Here is a 24,896-nt window from a genome sequence, read left to right as displayed (position 1 = left end):
GAGAATTAGCGTGATGGCCGGCGTCGGGACTCTCTTCCATCTCCACACAGCACGCAGTAACCTGGAGTTCACAGCCACGGGGCTATCACGGGAGAATTAACAAACCCAGAAACACCACAAGCCCCTGTGGTGGCGGGGGGTGCCCGCGCCCAGCCTGCCACCGCCTCCCCGCGCCCTCCAGGGGCTCCCATCCCCTCCCGGTACCCCGTGAGCCGCCGCCGCCCCTCTGAGGGACGCGGGAGACCCTTGGGGGCTGGGCGATGGCTGGGTGTCATAACGGCGTTAGGGGTCCGGGCCACCGTTGGGAAAGAGCTCCGGGGAGGAGCGGCCGGGAGGCTCGCAGCGGGAGCGGCCAGCTCACCTCCGGGGAAGGGTCACATCGGGAGCAGGCGGTGGACAAGCGGGGCAGGGACCCCCTCGGCCCCGCCACCGTGAGGGGAGACCGTCCGCCCCTCAGCACACCACGGGCGTCGGCCAAGCTGAGGAGCGCTCGGTGGGGGGAGCCGGGGGGGGGGGAATGCTCAAGCCCGGCAACAGCTGATCTCGGCTCGTTCCCGCCTCCCGCAGCCCGGCTGAGGCGGGTGGGATCCGGAGCCATCCGCCACAATGGTGAGTGCTCCCGCGGGGAGAAGGCCAGGCCAGGCCAGGCGCGGTGCCGCCCAGGGAGCGGCCAAGCTACCGACCTCCAGCGGTGCTCTGAGCCAGCCGGGCTCTGGCCGCGCCTTAACAAGAGGGCAGCTGCCAGGGATGGGGGGCGCGGCGGCTATCTTTCTCACCGTGCCTGTCATAGCGCTGCCTGTCAGGCGCAGCGGGCTGGGAAATGGGTGGCGGATCGGAGCAGCCCAGCTGGCCCTCGCCAGAGCATAATACTTTTCAGGAGTTTCTCCTTATTCTCTCTCAGCCCTCCCGGTGCTGACAGGAGTCCGGGGAGGCGGAGGTGCCTGGTAGTGCTGAGATGGCCCTGGCCGCATCCCTTTTTGCCTGGCTGTAGGACTTAGCCATCGCTGAGCTTATTTATTTGTTTTTATCCCCCCCGTGCTCTTTTATTAGAAGGGTGCCAGGTGTATGGGCAGGGAGGTGGCGGCCGCCGCCGCCGCCGCCGCCCCCGCCCCCCCCCCCCCCCCCCCCTTTCTCTTGCAGGTATGGGGAGTACACTTTGTCAGTATAGGTCACAGATTTGAATGTTTCTGTACGTTCTGCCCACCAACATGCGTAGTGAGTTCAAGTGTAAGCTTTGGGGTTAAATCCTGATCATCAGTGTTTATAAGGATAGGAGATAAAAGCATTGCTTCTAATGAGGCTTGGAAAAGGCTATGCATGTGTGTGAATATATGTATTATACAGGGCTGCACTGCATTGATCTTGAGGAAGGATGGTCTAACCTGAATCAGATCAGCAGCATTTTCTCAGGGGAAATCAATCTGTTAGAAACACTGCAGGGTAGGTTGTGTTGTTTTGTTTTTAATTTATTTTTCCCCTTAGCAAGCCTGCCCCATTATTTTAAATCACTGCAGTTCTGGTAATGCATTTCACCTGTTTTGAGTCTCACTTTATTCTAGTGAATCAGAATTTACCAGCCTGTTTGTGATAAACAGATGCTTGTACATCTTTGCATTTCTTGATTAATGCTATTGGAACCCTTTTTTTTTTTTTTAATTCTTGTAATCTTTCATTGTATAAGTATTATTGTTTACTGAAATGGACATTCTAGTTATCTATGTCAGCTTCAATAAGTGTTTCCATTTTTCTTTGTTTTTAGAATATGTATTTCTGAATTGAAGCTATGTATGGTTTGTTACAATAAGAATTTGAACATCTTTAAGAGAAAGAGATGCCCTGCAGAAGAGGAAGGCAGTCTACTCTGGAGGCGTTACTGATAGCCAGGGGTAAGCAACGCTGCAGTGTGGGCTACCCAAATGATGTAATGCAGTAGTTAAAAGGAGCAAGGTCGTTGTCTGGCTGTAGTGGCCACAAAACTTGAGGGTTTTGGCAAAAGTGATGTTCTGCTTGTAATAAAGCATTCTACAAATACTGCTTTCATCTCCTTTGCTTTTTGCTTGCTGTTGCACACAGAAGACCTTAACCCCTCTGCAGCAAGCATTTCATAGCAAGATAACTTTGATCCGGTTGCTGTCTGTTACAGCAGAACAGAAACTCTGTAACAGCTCTTTAATGAAAAACATTTAAAATTAAAATTACTATTAATTTTTAATCTGGCTTTGTGTTTCCAGTTGTATTTATGACCAAAAAAAATCTGATGCCAGTGCCTCTCTCTTATAGAACAGCACATGTGGTAAACTCTGTTTTGGCATTTGTGTAAATGAAGTGGTAAATAAAACGTTTGGAAGTGGATAGCATTTATTAATACATAATCCTGAAGTTCCTGCCAGATGGCCTGGTAAGACATTAATATTAATGCTTGAATTGAGCTCTTTATCTTTTCTAATATACTATATTTTATTAACAAGCTAATTAGCAGAAATTCTTTTCCATCTCAAACCCAAGTTGCTCCAGCTCCACCACAAAATGATAGTAATATATTAATGACTTCTTGAAACACTAAGCAACTAAATCCATAAAACTAACATTTTACATCCCTGTCTTGTATAATGGTCACTCCATGTATCTGTTTTCACTCTACTGTTGTAACAGTGGGACATAATTATCCCAGCTGGAGAGTAAGGCTCCGTTGTTTTTAGGCACAAATCAAGGTTTTTACAGCTCCAATACCATCCTTTCTCAGATTATATGAATAGCTTCAACAGTCCATAGGAGAACATCCAGTCCTGTCGGAGGAACATGTGCATGAAGTTTACATTTAGAATTAACGTAAATGGACACGTGTAGGAGATCTGTATGCTTAAAATATGAGGAAGAAATAAACTGTTATGGTTATCTCTGCTCCTTGCCCCAAAAGAAAACTACAATGTAGCCTATGTATATAAATGTATTGGAAACTTGGAGACAATGGAAAAAATACAAGTTTCAGTTCAAAATGTGATATCTGTGCTAGCTAAACATTTATCAGAAGTAAATTTCACTTGTTCCATTAAGAAAGTGTATAATTAGCAAATACAAAGAGCACGTAGGTATACTTCTCAACACTTAAGTATTTATTTACATTATGAAATAAGTGTATATAGCACAGCTCTAGCACTATACTTAATTCTCATTAAGAGTACTGATTTTTTTTTTAGCACAGCACAATTTAAAAACAGGAAAAATGATAAAAGTAGAAAAGAAAAGTAGTGGTGCTGTTTTCTCTAAATGGAAAAGAAAGAGAAGAAAAATATTTCAAGGTCTCAGAAGAAGTATGTAAAATTTTGCTGTGAGTGAGACACTGGATGCCAGGACACCCTAGAACGTTCTAGAAAAGAAATATAATTGGTTTTTATTAAACTGAAGAATAACCTAACAGAACAAATTCAGAAATGAAGTGCCTTCATTTGAGGTGGATCACTGACAAAACTGTAAGTATAGTCTAAAAAAATTTCTTGTTTGTACTAAATTTTCTTTAGCAGAAAAAAAAAGGGGGTGGGTTGGTTGTTTTCTCCATTGCAGACTTTGAGGTAGGAAAGAAACTATAAATGTAGGGGAGAGTGGGGAAATAATACATTTTGGGAGGAAGAGGCCAGGCTGCTGCTTCTTAGTTTGGATATTTCTCATCTCTAAAAAGAACTTGGCTATTTTAATTAGAAGTATTCCTTTTTTTAATAAGAACCATTTTCTTGAGAAAATGTATAATGAAAAAGTTGAACTGAAGATCCAAAATTAGTATGAGAATATGCAGTAATAAGATATATATCAGAAGTGTATCTGTTCATGTAAAAAAAAAAAATGTTTTGTCTCCTACATATAATTATATTTTGAGCTGGGCTGTGGGGCTTTTTTAATTAATATCTTATCCTTGCAAGAAGACAGGTTCCCTGTGTTCAGATGCACTCATTAAGACCCAGACTGTGTTAGAAACCTTTGTTGGTGTAGCAATAGGAATGCATGTTTCATTATTTCTGTGTCATTTGCAACTCAAACAGATGAGAAACCTATTTAAGTGTTTTTTATGGTATATTTTTCTTCACTTAAGCAACTAGTATGAACTACTGATGTGGTATGTGATTTTTGTGTTTGCTTGTTTAATATTCCCCATCGTTATTTCTTCCCAATTCTGTCTTTTCCCATGTCCCTATGAAGCACTTCATGCATTAAAGGGATTTGCAAGAATAACCATGTTAACTGCACTCCTGTGACCTACAGGTGACTCTCATTACAGAATGAGACAGGTCGAGATTAGTAAGATCTCATCTTCCTTTGCTAAGTTGTCATGTGTTTGATAGATAATTACCAGGGCTTCTGAGGGTCAAGGGTTTTTTTCTGCAAATTGAAGGAGGGGAATTGTTCTTAGCAAGAGATAGAAGAATTATGGAAATAAGAAAAAATTTCTTTCTGGGATATCATTTGTGAGAGAGGCTCTAAAAATTTTGCACTTGGCTAATTAAAGTCTTTAAAGAGTTTTTTGACTGAGCTGGACCACCAGTTTCTAGAGCTGGTATATTGGCTACAAAAGGAGAAGACCCAGCTCTTCTCAAAACCAGGAAGAGTGGCTCTCCTGAAAAGCCCTGGGAGATAGAGAGCAGGTGTGGGAGGAAGACTTGGCAAAGTGAGGGGCAGTGGTGGGAGGAGAAGGAGAAGGATGTGTGTGGAAGCTCTGATGGGAGCTGCAGCTTGCAGTTGTGTGTACTAACCCTCCTGTAACATTTGGCAGGGATGAGCTGTTCTGTCTCTGCAGGTGGATTCTTCATTTTTGTGGTAGTTGACATTTTGCGATATGAAATCTGAGCTGTATTTTAAGTTATGCCTTCACTTTTTGTACTTATGAAAACATGCCAAAATGTGAACAACTGTTTGTAATACTAAGCTTAAAAGTATGAACAGCCTCATTTCTTCTTTAGATTGTGAATTTAATAAGAAATAGCAAAAGTTTAAAATTTCACATAAACATTTGTATACTTTAAAAGGAAGCAATAGCTGGGGTTTTTTTGTTTTTGTTTTTTCCTCTCCTCTATCCAGGTAAATTTCACAGTAGACCAGATCTGAGCAATCATGGGCAAGAAGTCCAATATTAGGAATATGTCTGTGATTGCTCATGTTGATCATGGCAAATCAACCTTGACAGACTCCTTGGAGTGTAAAGCGGGCATCATTACTTCAGCCAGAGCAGGAGAAATGCGATTCACAGACATACAGAAAGATGAGCAAAAAAGATGTATCACAATCAAGTCTACGTAAGAATTCATTTGTATCTATCTTTTTTTTTTTTCCCTTTCATTTTAGTCTGAAGACAGAAAAATGGTCTGCTCAAAGCCTTGCATCTTGTCAGATGTTTTTTAAGTTGACATGTGAATCAAGCTGTGCATTACAGAACAGAAGTTCAGTCTTCAGAGTGCGATCTGGGCAATATTGGAGTAGAGCTTATAAGTGATATCTAGTGCCCTTTCTTACCTGCTTCTCGCTATGAAGAAAGATGCTTTCAGAAAGATTCTTAGTAGTAACCTTCATTTTTATGGGATTGCTTACAGACTAATACCCTGTTCCTCCAAGCCACTATGGTGGGCTGTGTCTTGTTATTATTACCTGTCTTTAATGTCTGCAACTGCAAAGTTAACAAGTTGTAAAGTGATTTGGAGCATGACTCTACAAGTGTCTGACAGTGATATTATGCTGTGACTACTATCTTGAGGTGTTGATTTTGAATAAGAATAAAAATTAATTACACCCAAAGCAGAATTTTAGATCCTGAGAACTTTAGAAATTGAAATATTGAAGTCTTCTTGTGGCTTTTCCTTTAAGCATATCAAGAAATATTGTCACTGTAATAGAGCAGGTAGAGTTGCCTGACCAATGCAAATTTTAAAATCAGCAAATTATGAAACATTATTAAATCATTAAAATGAATTGTCTTCTCTTACAGGGCAATTTCTATGTATTATGAACTCTCAGACAATGACTTGGCCTTCATCAAACAGTGTAGGGATGGTTCAGGTTTTCTTATTAACTTAATTGACTCCCCTGGACATGTTGATTTCTCCTCTGAAGTTACAGCAGCTCTCCGTGTCACTGATGGTGCCCTTGTTGTGGTTGACTGTGTTTCAGGTAAGCATGCTCTTCTAATTAGAAAGACCTCAGTGTATTTTATTTTCTTCCTCTTAAGAAAAATAAATCATGATTGATGGAAGAAGCTTCTTTCTCTGAAAGTTTAAATTCTAATGGTATGAATTCTGATTTGCAGTCTTAGCCCATGGCCTTTCCTGTATCTTGGAGGATATCTACTTTGTATCCAGCTTGTGGGTTGAATGTAGAGTAACTGAGGAAATAAAGTCAATATTTCAGTAAAATCCTAGGGAGTGGAGCTGCCTGTCATCCTTCTCCTTCAGTTAGAAAATGGAGCGATACATGCAACTGAGTAATGACGGTTTTAAGGAGCACTGAGACTATCACCAAATTCCTAGTTTGAATACAGTCACCACTGTACAAAGTGGATTAGAGATCTTGCTCATATATACAATGCATGTTTTAATTGTGCTTATATTTTTTTAAGGGGGTTGTGTACAGACAGAGACTGTTCTGCGGCAGGCTATTGCAGAACATATCAAACCACTACTGATGATGAACAAAATGGATTGTGCTTTGCTGGAATTGCAGCTGGAGCCTGAGGAACTTTACCAGACATTTCAGTGTATTGTGGAAAATGTCAGTGTCATCACTTCCACCTACAGAGAGGGTGAAACTGGACCAATGGGTAATATTATGGTAAAGAAAACTTTACAACTTTGCTGTGGTTGAAATCCTATTTTGGAGAATACCAGCCTTGATATGAAACAATTGCATACATTTATGGCAGTTCAGATCTCTGGCCAACCTGAAGGAGCTGCTCTTCAGTCCCCTTCCACCCCCACTGTTTCATACTTTTTCTTTTGGGGATATTATTTCAGACCAACCAACTGGGGAGTGAAAGCAACTAGGAGAGAGTAGAGAATTCACAAAGCAGATCATCCTCTAGTGATACTTTCTCACTAACAAAATGTGTATCCTCAAGCCAGTTGCTCAGTGTCATTTAAACATCAAATGTCAGACATCTGCCTGGGGCAAACTGCTGAAGGGAAGCTATGGTTAGAAATTTAAGGCAAAGGACCAGAAGCCAGAAGATAAGCGGCAAAGTCCGGCACAGAAAGCTAATGTCATTTACACGACAAGAAACATGGCCTTTCTGCTATTCCTGATTGATAAGACATTTAATTTGCTCTTTTCTGATCTGAAGATGTAGGTCTCTGTTATTCTACCAGTAATTATATCATAATATGCTGGATATTTCTGGAAGGATGGTTTGAAACTAGAAAGACAAATAGTATTTCCTATATTGCAGCTGAGAATTATAAAATAAAAAACCGAAGTCAACTGCAAGCCTTCTCTGGTGGTCTAGCTGTTAGAGTAAGGAATTGTCAGAATCAGGCTGCTTCAGATATTATTTTTTCCACCAAATAGCTACAAGACAGACCTTCTCACCAGATATTTCAGACCCAGTTTCCTTTGTTTAAATGCGATCGTCCTGTACTAGTTTGTTTTATGGCTAAAATTGACTGCAGCTTAATCTAGTTATTGCAACAAAGGACTCTCAGCTAGGATTGTATTCTGATTCTTATATTCCATGAATCTCAGCCATTCTTGGGTCAGACCAGTTTTATCTGTGTGGCAGGAATGAGCCACCTATATTTTAATTTCCAGAGAAAGTTCACTAACAATTCAGTTAATACTCTTTACAAAGTCATAATTCTCCAAATCCTACTTAGCACTTTACAAATATATTTCTGAAGTTTTTATTTTAGCCTTTTTTATAAATATTTCCACTGTGTGGGACAAAGTAAGGTTCTTGCTTCAAAGTAATATTCAATAGACCCATTTTAGGGGAAATATTTCCTTGTTCTATGTTTCAAAAAATATTTGGCATCTTTACTGATCCTACCTGTCATTGAAATCAATTCATACATTTCAAATCAGTGTTTTGTGAAATGCATTCACTTTTTTCCTCCTTTTAAAGGTTGATCCAGTTATCGGTACTGTTGGGTTTGGCTCTGGTCTGCATGGCTGGGCATTTACTCTGAAGCAGTTTGCTGAGATGTATGTAACCAAATTTGCTGCCAAAGGTGAAAAAGCACAACTCCCTCCAGTTGAATGTTCAAAGAAAGTGGAAGATATGATGAAAAAACTCTGGAGTGATAAGTAAGTAACACAGTATACATGGAATGAATGTAGATGCATTTCTTAGATACTACAGTGATGCTCTAAGGATGATGCATGCCAGTGCACGTTGAGTTTGTGCTTCTGTAAAACTGAGCTTTCATAGGCAGCTTAGAAAGCTAGAGACATGAGTTAGTAACTCTTTCTTACAACAAAAATATTTATGTATCTGAGAAAGGCAATTGCTTGTAATGCAGATATGCTGTATGTGCCTTCTATGGTGAGTTCTGATAACCTGCTCCATAAGAGCAGAGAGAAGAGTCACTCTGAGAACTTCAGAACATAAATGCTTTTATTGAACTGCATAGGTAAAATTAATACACAATACAAGATTATGGACCAAATCCAGTCTTTTGATACCAATGAGTATTTATGTGAATTTAATGAACCTTAAATTGTATCTCATAACCGATGGAGTTATTTTCCTATTAGATGTGTACACAACTTGCTGTTAACTGAATGCTTTATACATGTGTGAAAGCTCAATATATTTGCTTGTCTTCTGATGCCTTATAATAAATTAACCTACTTAGACTCATTTAGCTCATAGGGTACTCCGAGATTTATCTTGTATAGTACTTAAATGATTTTAGCAAGGCTTCAAAAGACAGTTATAGACAACAGGGCAGAGTAAGAGAACTCTTGGCAACAGGTTTGCTTACAGTGCCTAGTTCCCTGTAAAAGCCTAAAAATGCACGTTGAAGTCAGTGTTTTTAAGTCTAGTAAAAAACCTCCAAAACCTAAACAAACAAAAAGCCATCCTTTGCCTCCCCAAACATCCAACAGTTATTGCTACATTCAAATAAGGATTAGCCACTCTTCTGCTATTTTAATCTCTGCTTAAATGTGAAACTTTACAAAGTTTTCTTTTAAAAATAACTAAGCGGAAATTTGCAGGAAAAGTGGATACTCCTCAAGTTCAAACTGGATGAGTAAAAATAAACATCTTCAGATATTTTGATCCAGCAAGTGGAAAATTCAGCAAATTAGCCACTAGCCCAGATGGAAAGAAGTTGCCAAGGACATTTTGCCAGCTAGTTCTGGATCCTGTCTTTAAGGTAAAGCAATATTTTGTCTTGATTTGATTGCAAGGGTGCAAGGGGAGACTTTTTTTTTTAGTTTAGCCGTCTCTTTTATAAAGTAGGTCTATACTTTCTGTAGACAATAGAAAAATTCTGCAGTGTAAGAACAATGTGCAAAAGGTGGGACAGAAGTAGAAGACAGCAAATCTAAATGGTCTGTTCACTGAAATAAAATATTCTGCATACCTTTAGATTAAAGATTTGTCTTGTGTGTGAACCTCTCCTGATAGGAATTTGGAATTTCCTTTGGAATTAGAAACACTTGATATAATTTGTGAATCTTGAACTATATGATTGTCCTGGTTTCAGCTGGGATAGAGTTAATTTTCATCTTGGTAGTCGGTATGGGGCTGTGTTTTGGGTTTAGGATGAGAATAATGTCGATGATTGATACACTGATGCTTTGGTTCTTGCTAAGTAGTGCTAAGCTGTTGCTAAATAGGTGCTAAGTGGCGCTCACACTGGCCAAGGACTTTTCAGCTTCCCATGCTCTGCCGGGTGCACAAGAAGCTGGGAGGGGGCACAGCCAGGACAGCTGACCCAGACTGGCCCAAGGGCTATTCCATACCACATGACATCATGCTCAGTATATGAGCTGGGGGAAGAAGAAGGAAGGGGGGGGAGACATTGGGCGTGATGGTGTTCGTCTTCCCAAGTAACCGTTAAGCGTGATGGAGCCCTGCTTTCCTGGAGATGGCTGAACACCTGCCTGCCGATGGTGAAAGGGTTAAAGCCAAGATGGACAAAGCCACTGCATCAAAATGCCTCCTGAAAGCCTAGGGGCAAGGAGTATATTTAAATATCTTAGTCACTTAACTAAACAAAAGAAAGGCCTTTGTGATTTAGGGAGTAGTTAGAATGGTTGTAAGATAAGGGGGCTCCAGGATAATCCCATCTCAGACAACTGGGCCTTGGGAGAACAAATACATGGAAGATAGGAGGTCACAAAAGAATGACCACAGCCTTGAAGGGCACCCTTTATGTGATCCTAGGACTGAGTTTGCGCAGAAGCAAAGGTCAAACAGCGAACACAGTGAAGACGACTACGAGCCTTCATCTGAAGACCCCCAAAGACCACCTGAAGACCACCACGGGAGACGACTGTGCATGTGGATCGGACATTTGCATATGTTAATAAGTTCCAGGAAATCTCATGTTTATGTAAATGATTTCTCGGAAATCCTGTGAATATGTAGGACTTTATAGTATATAATCTCCGAAAGTCTACCAGATCGGTGGAGCACTTATGGTGGAGAATCCCCAGTGCTGCCCAGCGCTGCAATAAAGAATACCTGCTTAATAGTAACTTCGTTGCTATTGAGTTTCATTTCAGGGACTCTCTGAATACTCCGTTTCTCCCTTGGGGGGGATTCAGACTGTGAGGAGAAGCATCCGTGAATTTTTGTATCAATGGGAAGTACTGAATGAATTCCCTGTTTCGCTTTGTTTGTGTACATGGTTTTTGCTTTGCCTATTTAACTGTTCTATTTTATTTTACTTCAATTATTAAACTGTTCTTATCTGAACCCACAAGTTTTCTCACTCTTACCTTTCTGGTTCTCTCCCCCATCCTGCCAAGGGGGGAGTGAGTGAGCGGCTGCGTGGTGCTTAATTGCTGGCTGGGGTTAAACCATGACAAAATGGCTGGCCAACTCCAACAATACAAAGAAAGTCTCTCTTCCTACCTACAGGCCTGCATCTCAGTTGTGGAGAAACTGTCCCAGAAGGTCCAGCAACTCGAAGAGGATATATCCTACTCCTCACCTGTACGAAGCAGTATCTCAGCCATTAGGAGTCAGGGTCCCTCTGCTCAAGAGAGAAGATATAGTGGATACACACCGCAGGCCACCCTGTGGTTTTATCTGCGTGACCACGGAGAGGACATGAGGAAGTGGGATGGAGAATCTACCTTGACCCTAGAGGCACGGGTACGTGAGTCTCAAGGAAAAACAACTACAAAAGGGGGTTCTCCCAGGAGAGTTGCAGCTCCAGTTTCCAGTGAGCAGGTCCCCAGACAGAGCAGAAGGGCTGATTTTGCTTCCAATCTTAATAAAGATACTTTTGATTGGCATTTACAAGAAGTGAGTAATAAATGCTATGACCAGGACTAGAGGGGCCCTGCCTCCAGCCACGTGGAGGAAAGGGACAACCGGGTGTACTGGACTGTGTGGATTCGATGGCCTGGCACATCAGCCCCACAGGACTATAAGGCTCTAGTGGACACCGGTGCACAGTGTACCCTCATGCCATCAAGCTATGAAGGGGCAGAACCCATCTGTATTTCTGGAGTGACAGGGGGATGCCAAGAGCTGACTGTATTGGAGGCTGAAGTGACCTTAACCGGGAAGGAGTGGTAGAAGCACCCCATTGTGACTGGCCCAGAGGCCCCGTGCATCCTTGGCACAGACTACCTCAGGAGAGGGTATTTCAAGGACCCAAAAGGGTACCGGTGGGCTTTTGGTATAGCTGCCTTGGAGATGGAGGAAATTAAACAGCTGTCTGTCTACCCTGCCTGGTCTCTCAAAGGACCCTTCTGTTGTGGGGTTGCTGAGGGTCAAAGAACAACAGGTGCCAATCGCTACCACAACGGTGCACTGGCAGCAATATCGCACCAACAGAGACTCCCTGATTCCCATCCAGAAGGTGATTCGTCGACTGGAGAGCCAAGGAGTGATCAGCAAGACTCGCTCACCTTTTAACAGTCCCATATGGCCAGTGTGAAAGTCTAATGGAGAGTGGAGACTAACAGTAGACTACTGGGGCCTGAACAAAGTCACGCCACCACTGAGTGCTGCCGTGCCGGACATGCTAGAACTTCAATACGAACTGGAGTCAAAGGCAGCCAAGTGGTATGCCACCATTGACATCGCTAATGCGTTTTTCTCAATCCCTTTGGTGGCAGAGTGCAGGCCACAGTTTGCTTTCACTTGGAGGGGCGTCCAGTACACCTGGAATCAACTGCCCCAGGGGTGGAAGCACAGCCCCACCATTTGCCATGGACTGATCCAGGCTGCATTGGAACAGGGTGGGGCTCCGGAACACCTGCAATACAGTGATGACATCATTGTGTGGGGCAACACAGCAGCAGAAGTATTTGAGAAAGGGAAGCAAATAGTCCAAATCCTTCTGGAGGCTGGCTTTGCCATAAAACAAAGGACCTGCACAGGAGATCCAGTTTTTAGGAATAAAATGGCAAGATGGGCGTCGTCAGATCCCAATGGATGTAAACAACAAAATAACAGCCATGTCCCCACCAACCAGCAAAAAGGAAACACAGGCTTTCTTGGGCGTTGTGGGTTTTTGGAGAATGCATATTCCAAATTACAGTCTGATCGTAAGCCCTCTCTATCAAGTGACCCAGAAGAAGAACGATTTCAAATGGGGCCCTGAGCAACGACAAGCCTTTGAACAAATTAAATGGGAGACAGTTCATGCAGTCGCCCTTGGGCCAGTCCGGGCAGGACAAGATGTAAAAAATGTGCTCTACACTGCAGCTGGGGAGGACGGCCCTACCTGGAGCCTCTGGCAGAAAGCACCAGGGGAGACTCGAGGTTGACCCCTGGGGTTTTGGAGTCGGGGATACAGAGGATCCAAAGCCCGCTATACTCCAACTGAAAAAGAGATATTGGCAGCCTATGAAGGGGTTCGAGCTGCTTCAGAAGTGGCTGGTACTGAAGCACAGCTCCTCCTAGCACCCTGACTGCCGGGGCTGGGCTGGATGTTCAAAGGGAGGGTCCCCCGTACACATCATGCCACTGATGCTACATGGAGTAAAAGTGGGTCGCATTCATCACACAATGGGCTCGAATAGGAAACCCCAGTCGTCCAGGAATCTTGGGAGTGATCATGGACTGGCCAGAAGGCAAAGATTTCGGAATATCGCCAGAGGAGGAGGTGATGCATGCTGAGGAGGCCCTACCGTATCATAAACTGCCAGAAAATGAGAAGCAATATGCCCTGTTCACTGATGGGTCCTGTCGTCTTGTGGGGAAGCATCGGAGGTGGAAAGCTGCTGTATGGAGTCCTGCACGACAAGTTGCAGAAACTGCTGAAGGAGAAGGTGAATCGAGTCAGTTTGCAGAGGTGAAAGCCATCCAGCTGGCTTTAGATATTGCTGAACGAGAAAAGTGGCCAATGCTCTATCTCTGTACTGACTCATGGACGGTGGCAAATGCCCTGTGGGGGTGGTTCCAGCAATGGAAGCAGAGCAACTGGCAGCGCAGAGGCAAACCTATCTGGCCTGCCACATTGTGGCAAGATATTGCTGCCCGGATAGAGAACCTGGTTGTAAAAGTACATCACACAGATGCTCATGTACCCAAGAGTCGGGCCGCTGAAGAACATCAAAACAATCAGCAGGTGGATCAGGCTGCTAAGATTGAAGTGGCTCAAGTGGATCTGGACTGGCAACATAAGGGTGAATTATTCCTAGCTCAGTGGGCCCATGACACCTCAGGCCATCAAGGAAGAGATGCAACATATAGATGGGCTTGTGATCGAGGGGTGGACTTAACCTGTGCAATAGTGTCCATGGTTATCCATGAATGCGAAACACGCGCTGCAATCAAGCAAGCCAAGTGGTTCAAGCCTCTCTGGTATGGAGGACGATGGCTGAAATATAAATATGGGGAGGCCTGGCAGATTGATTATATCACACTCCCACAAACCCACCAAGGCAAGCGCCATGTGCTTACAATGGTGGAAGCAACCACCGGATGGCTGGAAACATATCCCGTGCCCCATGCCACTGCCCGGAACACTATCCTGGGTCTTGAAAAGCAAGTCCTATGGCGACATGGCACCCCAGAAAGAATTGAGTCGGACAACGGGACTCATTTCCGAAACAGCCTCATAGACACCTGGGCCAAAGAGCATGGCATTGAGTGGGTATATCGCATCCCCTATCATGCACCAATGGGTGCTGGGACATTCAAACATTGGGATACACATTTAGCAAAGGCCACCTGCTTAGTCAACACCAGGGGATCTGCTGATCGAGCTGGCCTTGCCCAATCAGAACTTTTACGTACTGTAGAAGGGGATAAAGTCCCTGTGGTGCACATAAAAAATATGACGGGGAAGACAGTCTGGGTTATTCCCGCCTTAGGCAAAGGTAAACCCATTCGTGGGATTGCTTTTGCTCCAGGACCTGGGTGCACTTGGTGGGTGATGTGGGAGGATGGGGAAGTCCGATGTGTACCTCAAGGGGATTTGATTTTGGGTGAAAATAGCCAATGAACTGAATTGTATAATGTTTGTTTCTATATAATACTGGATGTCATCACTTCTATGGTTGCTATGTGCCATATCAACAGTATACAGTAAGAATCACCCAAATTAATGAAGAATGAACTTTGAGGAAACCGAGCAAAGTGCAGAGGTGATGGAACCAGAACTGGCTTCAGCATGCTACAATCCAACACCGCACACTACCTCTCCTGCCCAGAAAGACCGTTATGACAGATGAATCCCAAAGTCATAAACTAAATGAACTCAACCAATGTTTTAGAAGGATAGCCCATAGACTAAGGGAATGATACCCGTGTATTGTATCAAAGGAAAGGAAGGGGGGGTGGTGGTTAATGAGGATGTGTTGGATAACGTGGGACCTGGGCATGACGTAAATGTTATGGAATAAGGGGTGGATACTGTCCTGGTTTCAGCTGGGATAGAGTTAATTTTTTTCTTGGTAGCCGGTATGGGGCTGTGTTTTGGGTTTAGGATGAGAATAATGTCGATGATTGATACACTGATGCTTTGGTTCTTGCTAAGTAATGCTAAGTAGTTGCTAAGTGGCGCTCACACTGGTCAAGGACTTTTCAGCTTCCCATGCTCTGCCAGGTGCCCAAGAAGCTGGGAGGGAGCACAGCCAGGACAGCTGACCCAGACTGGCCCAAGGGCTATTCCATACCATATGACATCATGCTCAGTATATAAGCTGGGGGAAGAAGGAGGAAGGGGGGGACATTGGGCGTGATGGCGTTTGTCTTCCCAAGTAACCGTTACACATGATGGAGCCCTGCTTTCCTGGGGATGGCTGAACACCTGCCTGCCGATGGGAAGTAGTGAATGAATTCCTTGCTTTGCTTTGCTTGTGCACGTGGCTTTTGCTTTACCTATTAGACTGTCTTTATCTCAACCCATGAGTTTTCTCACTTTTACTCTTCTGCTTCTCTCCCCCATCCCACCAAGGGGGGAGTGAGCGAGCGGCTGTGTGGTGCTTAGTTGCTGGCTGGGGTTAAACCACAACATCTGGTCAGTTGTTAATTTGTGCGTCAGGAACGTCATGATTTGAAATAAGGTGCTTCATAATATATTGCACTGAATTTGCTAGAGATATAACAGGACTTAAGTGTGTTGTAGCATACAAAAGACATACCTGTTTTGATTTGAGAAAAGGGAGAAAATTTTTTTCATACATGAAAAAACTACCAGTACTGCCTCCCTCCCTCTTCCCAAGGTGTAAATGCAGTGCTAATAGAAAGTGCCTGTTGCTGCACATGTATGCTGTGGCTGTGTAATCAGAAACATGGTTTCTGGTTGGCTCTCACAAATTCCATTATATTCAAGAACAGTGCTGAATTCCAGTCAACCTTTTGAAGAGTAATGTCGGAAAGCACGTGATCACTTTCTATGCAGCATTGAATGTTAAGAGCAGAGAATTTAAGAAAATGTCCAGTTCCTGTGCGAACTCGTGTACTTCTCAGGTATGTTAAAACCCACATGAAAAGGGGGCCCAGGGGATACATGTGGGAACTTGTTGAAATAATTACTGGTGAAGGGAAATCCAACCACATCACTGTGGCAAATGGCCAGAGATTTAATAAAACATTTGGTTTTACTTTTATCTTCCATATATTGAAGATACAGCCATAAAATGTGACTATTTATGGACCTTTTTCTTTCTACTATTGTAATCTGTTGTCAGCAGAGAAGAACATTCGGGTTTTATTTCAGGAGCTTAATATAATCCAAGAATCCTAACCTTTCTGTTGAAATGTAAGTCACTAGCCCAAGGAAAAAAAGAATGCAAGGAGTGCTGGTTTTCAGTAATTCAAACATACAGTTATGTTCAAATTGCTTATTCTAGATAAGTATTTTACTCATAGTATTTAACAAGATTTAAGTAGTCATAGGGAAATTATAAACAGCTGTCATGACTTTTTACATTGCATCCCTAGGTGTAGCCTTCTACATGCTATCCAAAAGATTTATTTGGGTGTTGGTTATTATGTTTGTTGAAACAAGTTTTAATTACAATGTGAATTTTGGATCTGTAGGCCGTGATGCGCCACTGGCTGCCTGCTGGAGATGCCTTGCTTCAGATGATTACCATTCACCTACCTTCCCCTGTAACAGCACAAAAATACTGCTATGAACTTCTTTATGAGGGGCCACCTGATGATGAAGCTGCTATGGGGGAAAAAAAAAAATCTCCTAGCTTACCAGGAACTGTCAAAAGTACAGCACCCCTAGTGCACAGATGAGTAAAACTGCCTAAAATGGATTTGGATTAAATTTCTGTGTTATAATGATGATTACTAATTTGGGACCCTGTTGAGCAGGGTATTACAAAAAGTAAGAAAGCAAAGGAAAAACCTTGGGGTACTACACATAAAACTTGCTTTATGTCCTTATATGCTGGATGCTGATATGTGTGAAACTGCATTGTATTTATTTTAGATTCGGAGAACATGTGGTTGAGATGAGCATGAATATGTTTTGTACCAGCCTTTGGATATACTGTAAGAGATGGATGGAGCAGCAAGTTCATTACCCTCATTCTCTCTGCAGCTTTGATTATGGTCTCCTAGTGAATCCTATGATTTCTCCTCAGTCAGAGTCAGAATCATAACAAGATACTTTACTTTCAAACACTTCTAACATGTCCCCTGGTAGCTGACATGTTACTGTTCTCTGATTCACTCTCAACCTTAAAGGTGGGGGACAAAAATCTGGTAAAAAATGGAACCATCTCCCAGTTGTCTGAAGGTATAGCTGAGATCATGACTAGATAAAGAGCAAATAGCTGAATCTGATATAGGGCTGTTGGTCTGACATTGATAGGAAGGAGTTAAGTTTTGAAGAATACTTCTGTAATATGATCACCTGTAATATGATTATCAACTTGAGTATTTTCAAGAGGATCTGCATTTTTTGGATTTGTGTAGATTTGTCATTTCCCTCAGAAATCCACAAACGTTGAAATAAATAAATTGTATTTGAAGTAATTTTCAAGTCCAGTATTAGCAGCAGAGCAGCTTATCTGTGATGGCACATGTGTTTAATCCTCTAATAAACTGTTAACTCTTTCTCGCAAAACCAGAACAGGACTTCTGGTTAGAGGTCCTGCTTCTGACCGTATCATCCATATGATCACTGAGGATGCAAACTTCTAGCACTGTATTTTGTTTTCTGGATTCTAATGGATTACAGGGGATCTTTAAATCCCCCTATTCAAAACTTTTCCTGGGACTAGGTCATATTAGTAGAGATTTAGTGACATCATGGAACCTGCTACCAGAAGAGGGAAGCTTGGGCAAGCAGGGAATAAGTACTAACAGAGGTCTCAGTATTGAAGGAAACAACAGTCGTGATGATTCATTACCTTAATAAAGAATCTTTGATAGCTACAATTCATCTGTCCACACACATTTGTCCTTTACTAACTGAAAAGTAGAGGAGCTGTTAATAAGGTTCACTGAATTTTGGGAATCATATGTATATAGTTCTGTATATATATGTATATAGTATATGTGTATATAGTTTTGAAGTCTCACAGAACATGTGTCTGATGCAGATACATATTTTATTGCAGGTGTCAAAAACTGTGATCCCAAAGGCCCTCTGATGATGTATATTTCCAAAATGATCCCTACATCTGATAAGGGGTGTTTCTATGCTTTTGGGCGAGTCTTCTCTGGTATTGTTTCTACTGGACAGAAAGTTCAAATCATGGGACCAAACTACATACCTGGCAAAAAGGAAGATCTTTACCGAAAACTCATTCAAAGGTAGATGGAAATAGTATATTTCTTTTGAATAGCAATCCATGCAAAAACAAATGTTAGTTTTTGGAATCCTAATGAAATGAAGATTATATTTCTTTATAAGAGTCGTCTTTTCCTGTTTAATAAAATCAGTAATCCAGAGGGATTATAGGCAAATAATAAGCAATTTTCCTTTGTGTGAAAAGGCTTAGCTTTTTGGAAATACTGGGGATAAAAGAAGTATTTGACGATTGTTGCTCATCCTCTGTCTTTGTAGAACCATTTTGATGATGGGTCGTTATGTTGAGCCCATTGAGGATGTACCTTGTGGCAACATCGTCGGTCTAGTTGGTGTTGACCAGTTTTTGGTGAAGGCGGATACCATTACCACCTTTGAATATGCCCACAACATGAGAGTGATGAAATTTAGTGTTAGTCCAGTTGTACGTGTTGCTGTTGAAGCAAAAACCTATGCTGATCTACCAAAACTAGTTGAAGGTCTAAAGCGTCTGGCCAAGTCTGAACCTATGGTTCAGGTGAGTGTTAGCTGTAAGTTTTAGCTTTAGAGCTACTGGTTTGCAGTGCAATACCCAAAGCATTTGACTTTATTCACAGAGAGCTCTTTATGTGATCTAATGGCATGGCTGCAGGCTCAAAACAGTTTTCAGTTGTGATTGTAAGAGCTAACACAAGATAAATAGGGATACGTTCAGTCAGCATTTGAATAGGAAGATCCCGAGGAAAAACATAACCTCTGCAGCAATTCATGTTGGGTTTTTGAGCAGTACTTTTCCTTACACTTTTTTTAAATGCTCAAATACCTCAGTAGGACAGGAACTATGTTTAATGCGAGAGTACCCAGTTTTGCTGGTGAGGAGATTCATTCTGGAGCACTCATGGAAACAGTATAGAGATGATAATTTGTTAAATTTTTGAATACTTGGAGTTGAGCAGTTTTGGGATCTGACATTTTTCTGATTTAATCTGTGTGTATTTCTGGTAATACTAATACGTTCTTAAAATGTTTACTCCCTACTATTTCCTCTTCTAGTGTATTATTGAAGAGTCTGGTGAACACATCATTGCTGGAGCAGGGGAGCTGCATCTAGAAATTTGCCTTAAAGATTCGGAAGATCATGCTTGTATTCAAATTAAGGTATTCAAGAATTTTTGTGGACTGCAGTGTATGGAGTATGACTAAATATTAACCTTTGAAAATATCATTTTAATCTGCTAGTGGTGGTTTCCTTAGAGCAACTTCCTTAAAGCAATTTGAAGCTTTTTAGGAGACCAACCAATTAAGTAATAAAAGGAATTATTTATTAGTTCATTGAAAGAGCTTAGAATTAAGACAGAGATGTGAAGAAAATCCGGTGAACAGGAAAACTAACTTGAACAATGATGGTAACCATAGATGTGCTACTGAAAATGTTGTTTCTCTTGATGAAGCTAGCAGAGCATGCCTGGATGACTGAGTGAACCTGGCATTAACACACTGCCTTAGGAGGAGAAGCCGCAGTTTATTGAATGGCATTTGATTGGTATGTGGAAATGATCAGCTTTGTACTTGGGAAATTTTTGTCTTTGATCTACTTGATAGAAATCGGATCCAGTTGTATCTTACCATGAGACAGTTGGTGAAGAGTCAAGCCAGGTGTGCTTATCCAAATCTCCCAACAAACACAACAGGCTGTATATGAAGGCTCGGCCCTTTCCTGATGGCCTGGTAGAGGACATAGACAAAGGGGAAGTCAGTTCCCGTCAAGAACTGAAACAGTGTGTGCATTACCTAGCAGAGAAATATGAGTGGGATGTGTCTGAGGCTCGTAAGATTTGGTGCTTTGGACCTGATGGTACCAGTCCAAATACCTTAGTTGACATCACGAAAGGTGTCCAGTATCTAAATGAAATCAAAGACAGTGTTGTTGCTGGTTTCCAGTGGGCTATGAAAGAGGTAAGTGTAGTTCTGTATGTTGTATTTGTATCTTGTGTTACTGAAATATTTAGAAACTGTCAATAACTGATAAGAACAGGGTAGTGGGCTAGTTGGAATTTGTCCCCACTGAAGAATGTATGTCACTCAACCTATGTAATGAACACATTGTCTGTGGGTATTTTAATGTTTGTTCTAAGTGTGAGTTCTCAAATGCTAGAGGAGCATTTGAGTCCTTCCTAGCAGGACTTTGTTGTGTGTATAGTGTACGCTGCCTTGGTCCGAATATAACTGGTCAGCATCAGCATGAGTGACTTAGGTCAGAATCCTGCTAAGTGAAGGTTCATATCTTAGAAACTCCTGAGTAGTATCACACCTTTGTTTTTCCTCTTTTAATACTGCAGGGTGTCTTGTGTGAGGATAACATGAGAGGTGTTCATTTTGATATCCATGATGTCACTCTGCATGCTGATGCTATTAACTGTGGTGGTGGGCAAATCATTCCTACTGTAAGGAGGGTTCTGTATGCCTCTACTCTTATGGCACAACTGAGGCTTATGGAGCCCATCTATCTGGTAGAAATACAGGTATGCAACAGGGTATTGTATTTGAGCTCATAGAATCATTTAGGTTGGAAAAGACCCTTAAGATCATCGAGTCCAATCATAAACCTAACACTGCCAACAACAGAGATGCAATGGATCTATAATCTTGTTTCCACATTCTCTTTTGAGAAACCATGATAGCGCTGTTTTATGTCCTTTAGATCAGTGATGCAAACTTTGTTTGAGGACAGGTTTTTCATTCCAAAGTTAGAAAAAAGGTTAAATGGAAACAGCAAAATGTAGGTGGGAAGGTGAATTATGCTGTTCTTTATGAATTGCTAGTACTTTTGGGGAAGTTATGATTTGGGTTTTTTCTTTTTCCCTTTCTTTCTGTCACTGTAAACATTCAGGAGAACAAACAATGGGTATCCTAAATAACCAGAAAGAGCAGCAAGGATTTTTTTTTTATTTTTTTTAATAAGCTTTTTTTGAGCTGTTTAAACATTAACTTCTGTCCTTTGAATAACTGGATTTTCTTGGTAAATTAAATTCTTCCATGAAAGAGCCTGGAAAATATATTCCATGCCAGAAGTATTTATTTATCACCGAGTACAGCTATTCACATACCAATTTGTCTTAACTGTCTTAAAAGTAATTGGAAGATTTAAAAATTAATTCCAGACTGTGGTGCTGGGTGGTGGACAGGAAATCTACAAGCTCAGTTGCTTAAAAAATGTCTTACCCATGAGGGCTGAAGAAGATGAGTGTAAATAAGGACAAAACAGCAAAATAGAGAATTTTTTCCCCTCGATGACTTGTGAGATCTATTGTGACAAAGCAGGGGAGTTTTGCAGCCTTAGTGGTATGTTTCTAAGCAAATGTGTTTTAAGCACAGGTTTTATCAGAGTGTTTGTCAGCCATGTTGTAAGTTCTAAGATAAGGTACGGTGAGATCCTGTTTGCATAAAATTTGCATCCTGTAGTAAATGCATTTATTACAAAGCACTAGAGGACTCTGCTTTCTTCTGCCCAAAGATTGCTGAAGGTAATTCACTGAGTATATGCACTTTTTGCCTCGCTTTGTGTATGTAAACTACAATATGGTACAGTCAGTATATACAGTAATTGGAAACTTCAGTCATGTGAGGCAGAGAAGGCAGGCGGAGCTTCTGAAAGTTGTCTTGTAAGTGAGAGTGAAGCCACTTCTTACACACGAGAGAAATTCTTCTGAGTGAGGAGCCATCATGAGAAAAACATCAAGAGCTGTCTAGAGGGATTGTCTAATGCTGCCTGGCTGTGTTTTAATAACTGGTGATCTCCTCCTTTTACGTAACTTGATAGAATTTTTTTTTTTATGGTGCCCAGAACAAGTGGTTGGTGGGATTTATGGTGTGCTGAACAAGAAAAGGGGACATGTTTTTGAAGAATCCCAAGTGGCAGGAACTCCAATGTTTGTGGTCAAGGCGTACCTACCTGTAAATGAGTCATTTGGTAAGATAACGCTTTTTTGTTACCCACATGCAATTAAAGAAAGACCTCTGCAGGATGAAAGGGACTTAAGAATTCCCATTTTATTAGCTCCAAGCTTCTTCCTGTTGTCCCTTTGCATCTTCAGTTCAGAACAAATAGTTTACTCCTTTTTCTAGCAGCCTACTCCGTTGGGCTTTCGTGCTAGCAGAGGGTGCCAAAAAGATGTGTCAGCTTCTGCATGTTAAGACTTTTCAGTGTACACCAGATTCGGTTTCCATCATTTTAAAGCAAGGTCTTCCTTTGAAGCAAGCCTGGAAGAAAGAATTGGTCCTCAGCAGCAGCAGGCTAGAAAATCTGGTACTGATTTGAATCTTTAAAAGAAGGACAGAGTGCCAGCCTGAGTAGCTTAAATGGCATTACACCCTCTTGCCAATCTTAAGACTACCTTTAAAATAATAATCATCTGATCTTTCTTATGCTGCCCCTGACACTTCAACTTTTCAGCATGGTACAGAGCCCTTCCTTTGGTATTGTGGTTGGTTTGTGTGTCCCATTTCCCTCCTCCCTGTTTAAAAATGCACTTCAAGAGTATCCTGTGACATTGTGACAGAAAGTTTACCAGTTTCATGGGGTGCATTTGGAACTCCTTACGCAGTAAAACTGTAAGAAATGTCATGTTTTATTTTGGAGGGGGCTGCTTTGTCAAAGTACATTAGTGTGGTAACTGCTAAATAATCAGTGATGAAATAAGAGATGCTTAATTTTTAAAGTCTAAACTGGCAATTTAACTCCTTAAAAGAACAATTTACACATGTGTGTGCATGGCTGGGTTTTGAGTATTTTTTTTTTTCCCTTCTCCAAGTTTCCATAGAGCTTAAAACAATTTCATAGAGAGACCCATTTTCCAAACATGGAAAAACAAAAAGAAGTGTAAGCTTAGACTTGGTAGGATGTGTGTTACGCTGGGCTCTCAGTCTCAACTTATATAGCACGTTAACATCCATATTCTGCAAAACTGCCTCTCTGGTTCCTTGCCAAAGCTGCTGTTGACTTTTGCTAAAACAGCGATCTAAAGATGTGGGGAAAGATCAGTATTCCTATAAACTAGTGCTTAGAAGTGGTTCTACAATAGCAAAGTCTCAGTTTACAGGCAGCAGCTCTTCACGGGACTGAACACTTGGGAGAAGGGGATGACAATGCTATGAAGATGAGGAAATAGCAAAGGAAACACCTATATATCTTTAGTTAAATGTAAAGTTCCTATACTGTCAGATGAAATGTCGAGTTAGCCCAGCATTTTGTTCATGACAGTGACTGAAAGTGAGCGCTTAGGGAAGAGAAAGAACAAGGTAAGCAGGTGTAAAACTTACTTCCCCAGTTGCTTTTTTATAACCACTTTCGGAGGCCTTCTGGGGCAGAAGTGGTTTCTAGATCAATTTAGTAACCCTTGATGGATTTCTTTATGAAGTTACTCAGTCTCCACCTCAGTGTAAAATGTCAGCATCCACAGCACTAACAAGGACTTCCATCGATCTAGACATGTGAAGAACTGCCTCCTTATTTGTCTCTTGAACCTGGCTCCTGCTAGCTTCAACTGATGCTTCCTTTGTATCAAAATGAGCATGAGCTCATTTTGATCTTTATCCATGTTGCTTAATTTTTAGCCCTCTATATCCTTCCTGCCACATTGTTGCTCTTTCCATGTGAAGAGTCTGAACTTGCTAAGTGTGTTTCTTTGTGTGGAAGCCAGTTCAGGGCTTTGGTCATCTGTATTCCCCTTCTCTGAACCTTTTCTGCAGTAACTGCTTTTATACTAAAGGAACCACAACTGCACAACTCTATAATAAAGGTGCAGGCTTTCACTGGACATAATGTTTTGTTTTCTGTTCCTTTCCTAATAGGCATTAGCACTTGATTTCTCATTTTGACCGCTTCTAAATACTGAACTAACACTTCTGTACTATTTACCATAACCCTAATATCTCAAACTGAGTGGTAGTATAGTGGTTCAGGTCCTGAGACATATGAAACATCATTTTCCCCATATACTTTTCTATCTATCTAAATTGAATTTTGTTTGCCTTTTTATTGCCAATTTACATGGTCACACGAGATCTTTCTGTAGTTTTTTTGGAGTTGGCCTCATTTTTACCTGCTTGAAAAAAATTTACCTCCAAAGTAGCAGGTTCCTAACAGTACTGTACCTACCCAGGTTCCAGAAGAGTGTTTTTAGGGTTTTGTCTATGCAGAAATTCACAATAAACCAGTTTTATTTTTTCCTGTAGCTGGCTCATCCCTTTTTCATTTTTATTTTTTCCTTCCCACTAGGTTTTACTGCTGACTTGAGATCCAACACTGGTGGCCAGGCTTTTCCACAGTTTGTCTTTGATCACTGGCAGATTTTGCCTGGAGATCCTTACGATACAAATTCTTGTCCTTGGCAAGTTGTGGCTGAAACATGTAAATGTAAAGGCCTGAAGGAGAGTATTCCACCTCTGGATAACTTCCTAGATAAGTTACAATCACTTCTGTTTCATGTTGTGTGATGCACTGCCCAGTTTTGTCCTGATACTGTTTCCTCATAA

At 41.6% G+C, this 24,896-nt stretch overlaps 1 protein-coding gene across 1 annotated transcript; it reads left to right on the top strand.

The window, feature by feature from the left end:
• Nucleotides 1-260: 260 nt before the first annotated feature.
• LOC309601920 (elongation factor 2-like) lies at nt 261-24,857 on the top strand (the record flags this gene model as incomplete). Its single annotated transcript, XM_082335179.1, is given in 15 exon segments — nt 261-431; nt 5,068-5,091; nt 5,095-5,282; nt 5,969-6,150; nt 6,596-6,807; nt 8,093-8,274; nt 9,245-9,350; nt 16,655-16,835; nt 18,193-18,388; nt 18,642-18,900; nt 19,416-19,520; nt 19,965-20,318; nt 20,702-20,884; nt 22,200-22,332; nt 24,640-24,857. Coding segments are annotated over 15 exon segments (2,694 nt in total).
• Nucleotides 24,858-24,896: the final 39 nt, after the last annotated feature.

The sequence above is a fragment of the Platalea leucorodia genome (genome assembly GCF_965183815.1).
Source record: "Platalea leucorodia genome assembly, chromosome: W".
Taxonomy (NCBI): domain Eukaryota; kingdom Metazoa; phylum Chordata; class Aves; order Pelecaniformes; family Threskiornithidae; genus Platalea; species Platalea leucorodia.
The sequence above is the reverse complement of the archived record's forward strand: the minus strand, read 5'-3'. Positions and strand labels throughout refer to the sequence as shown.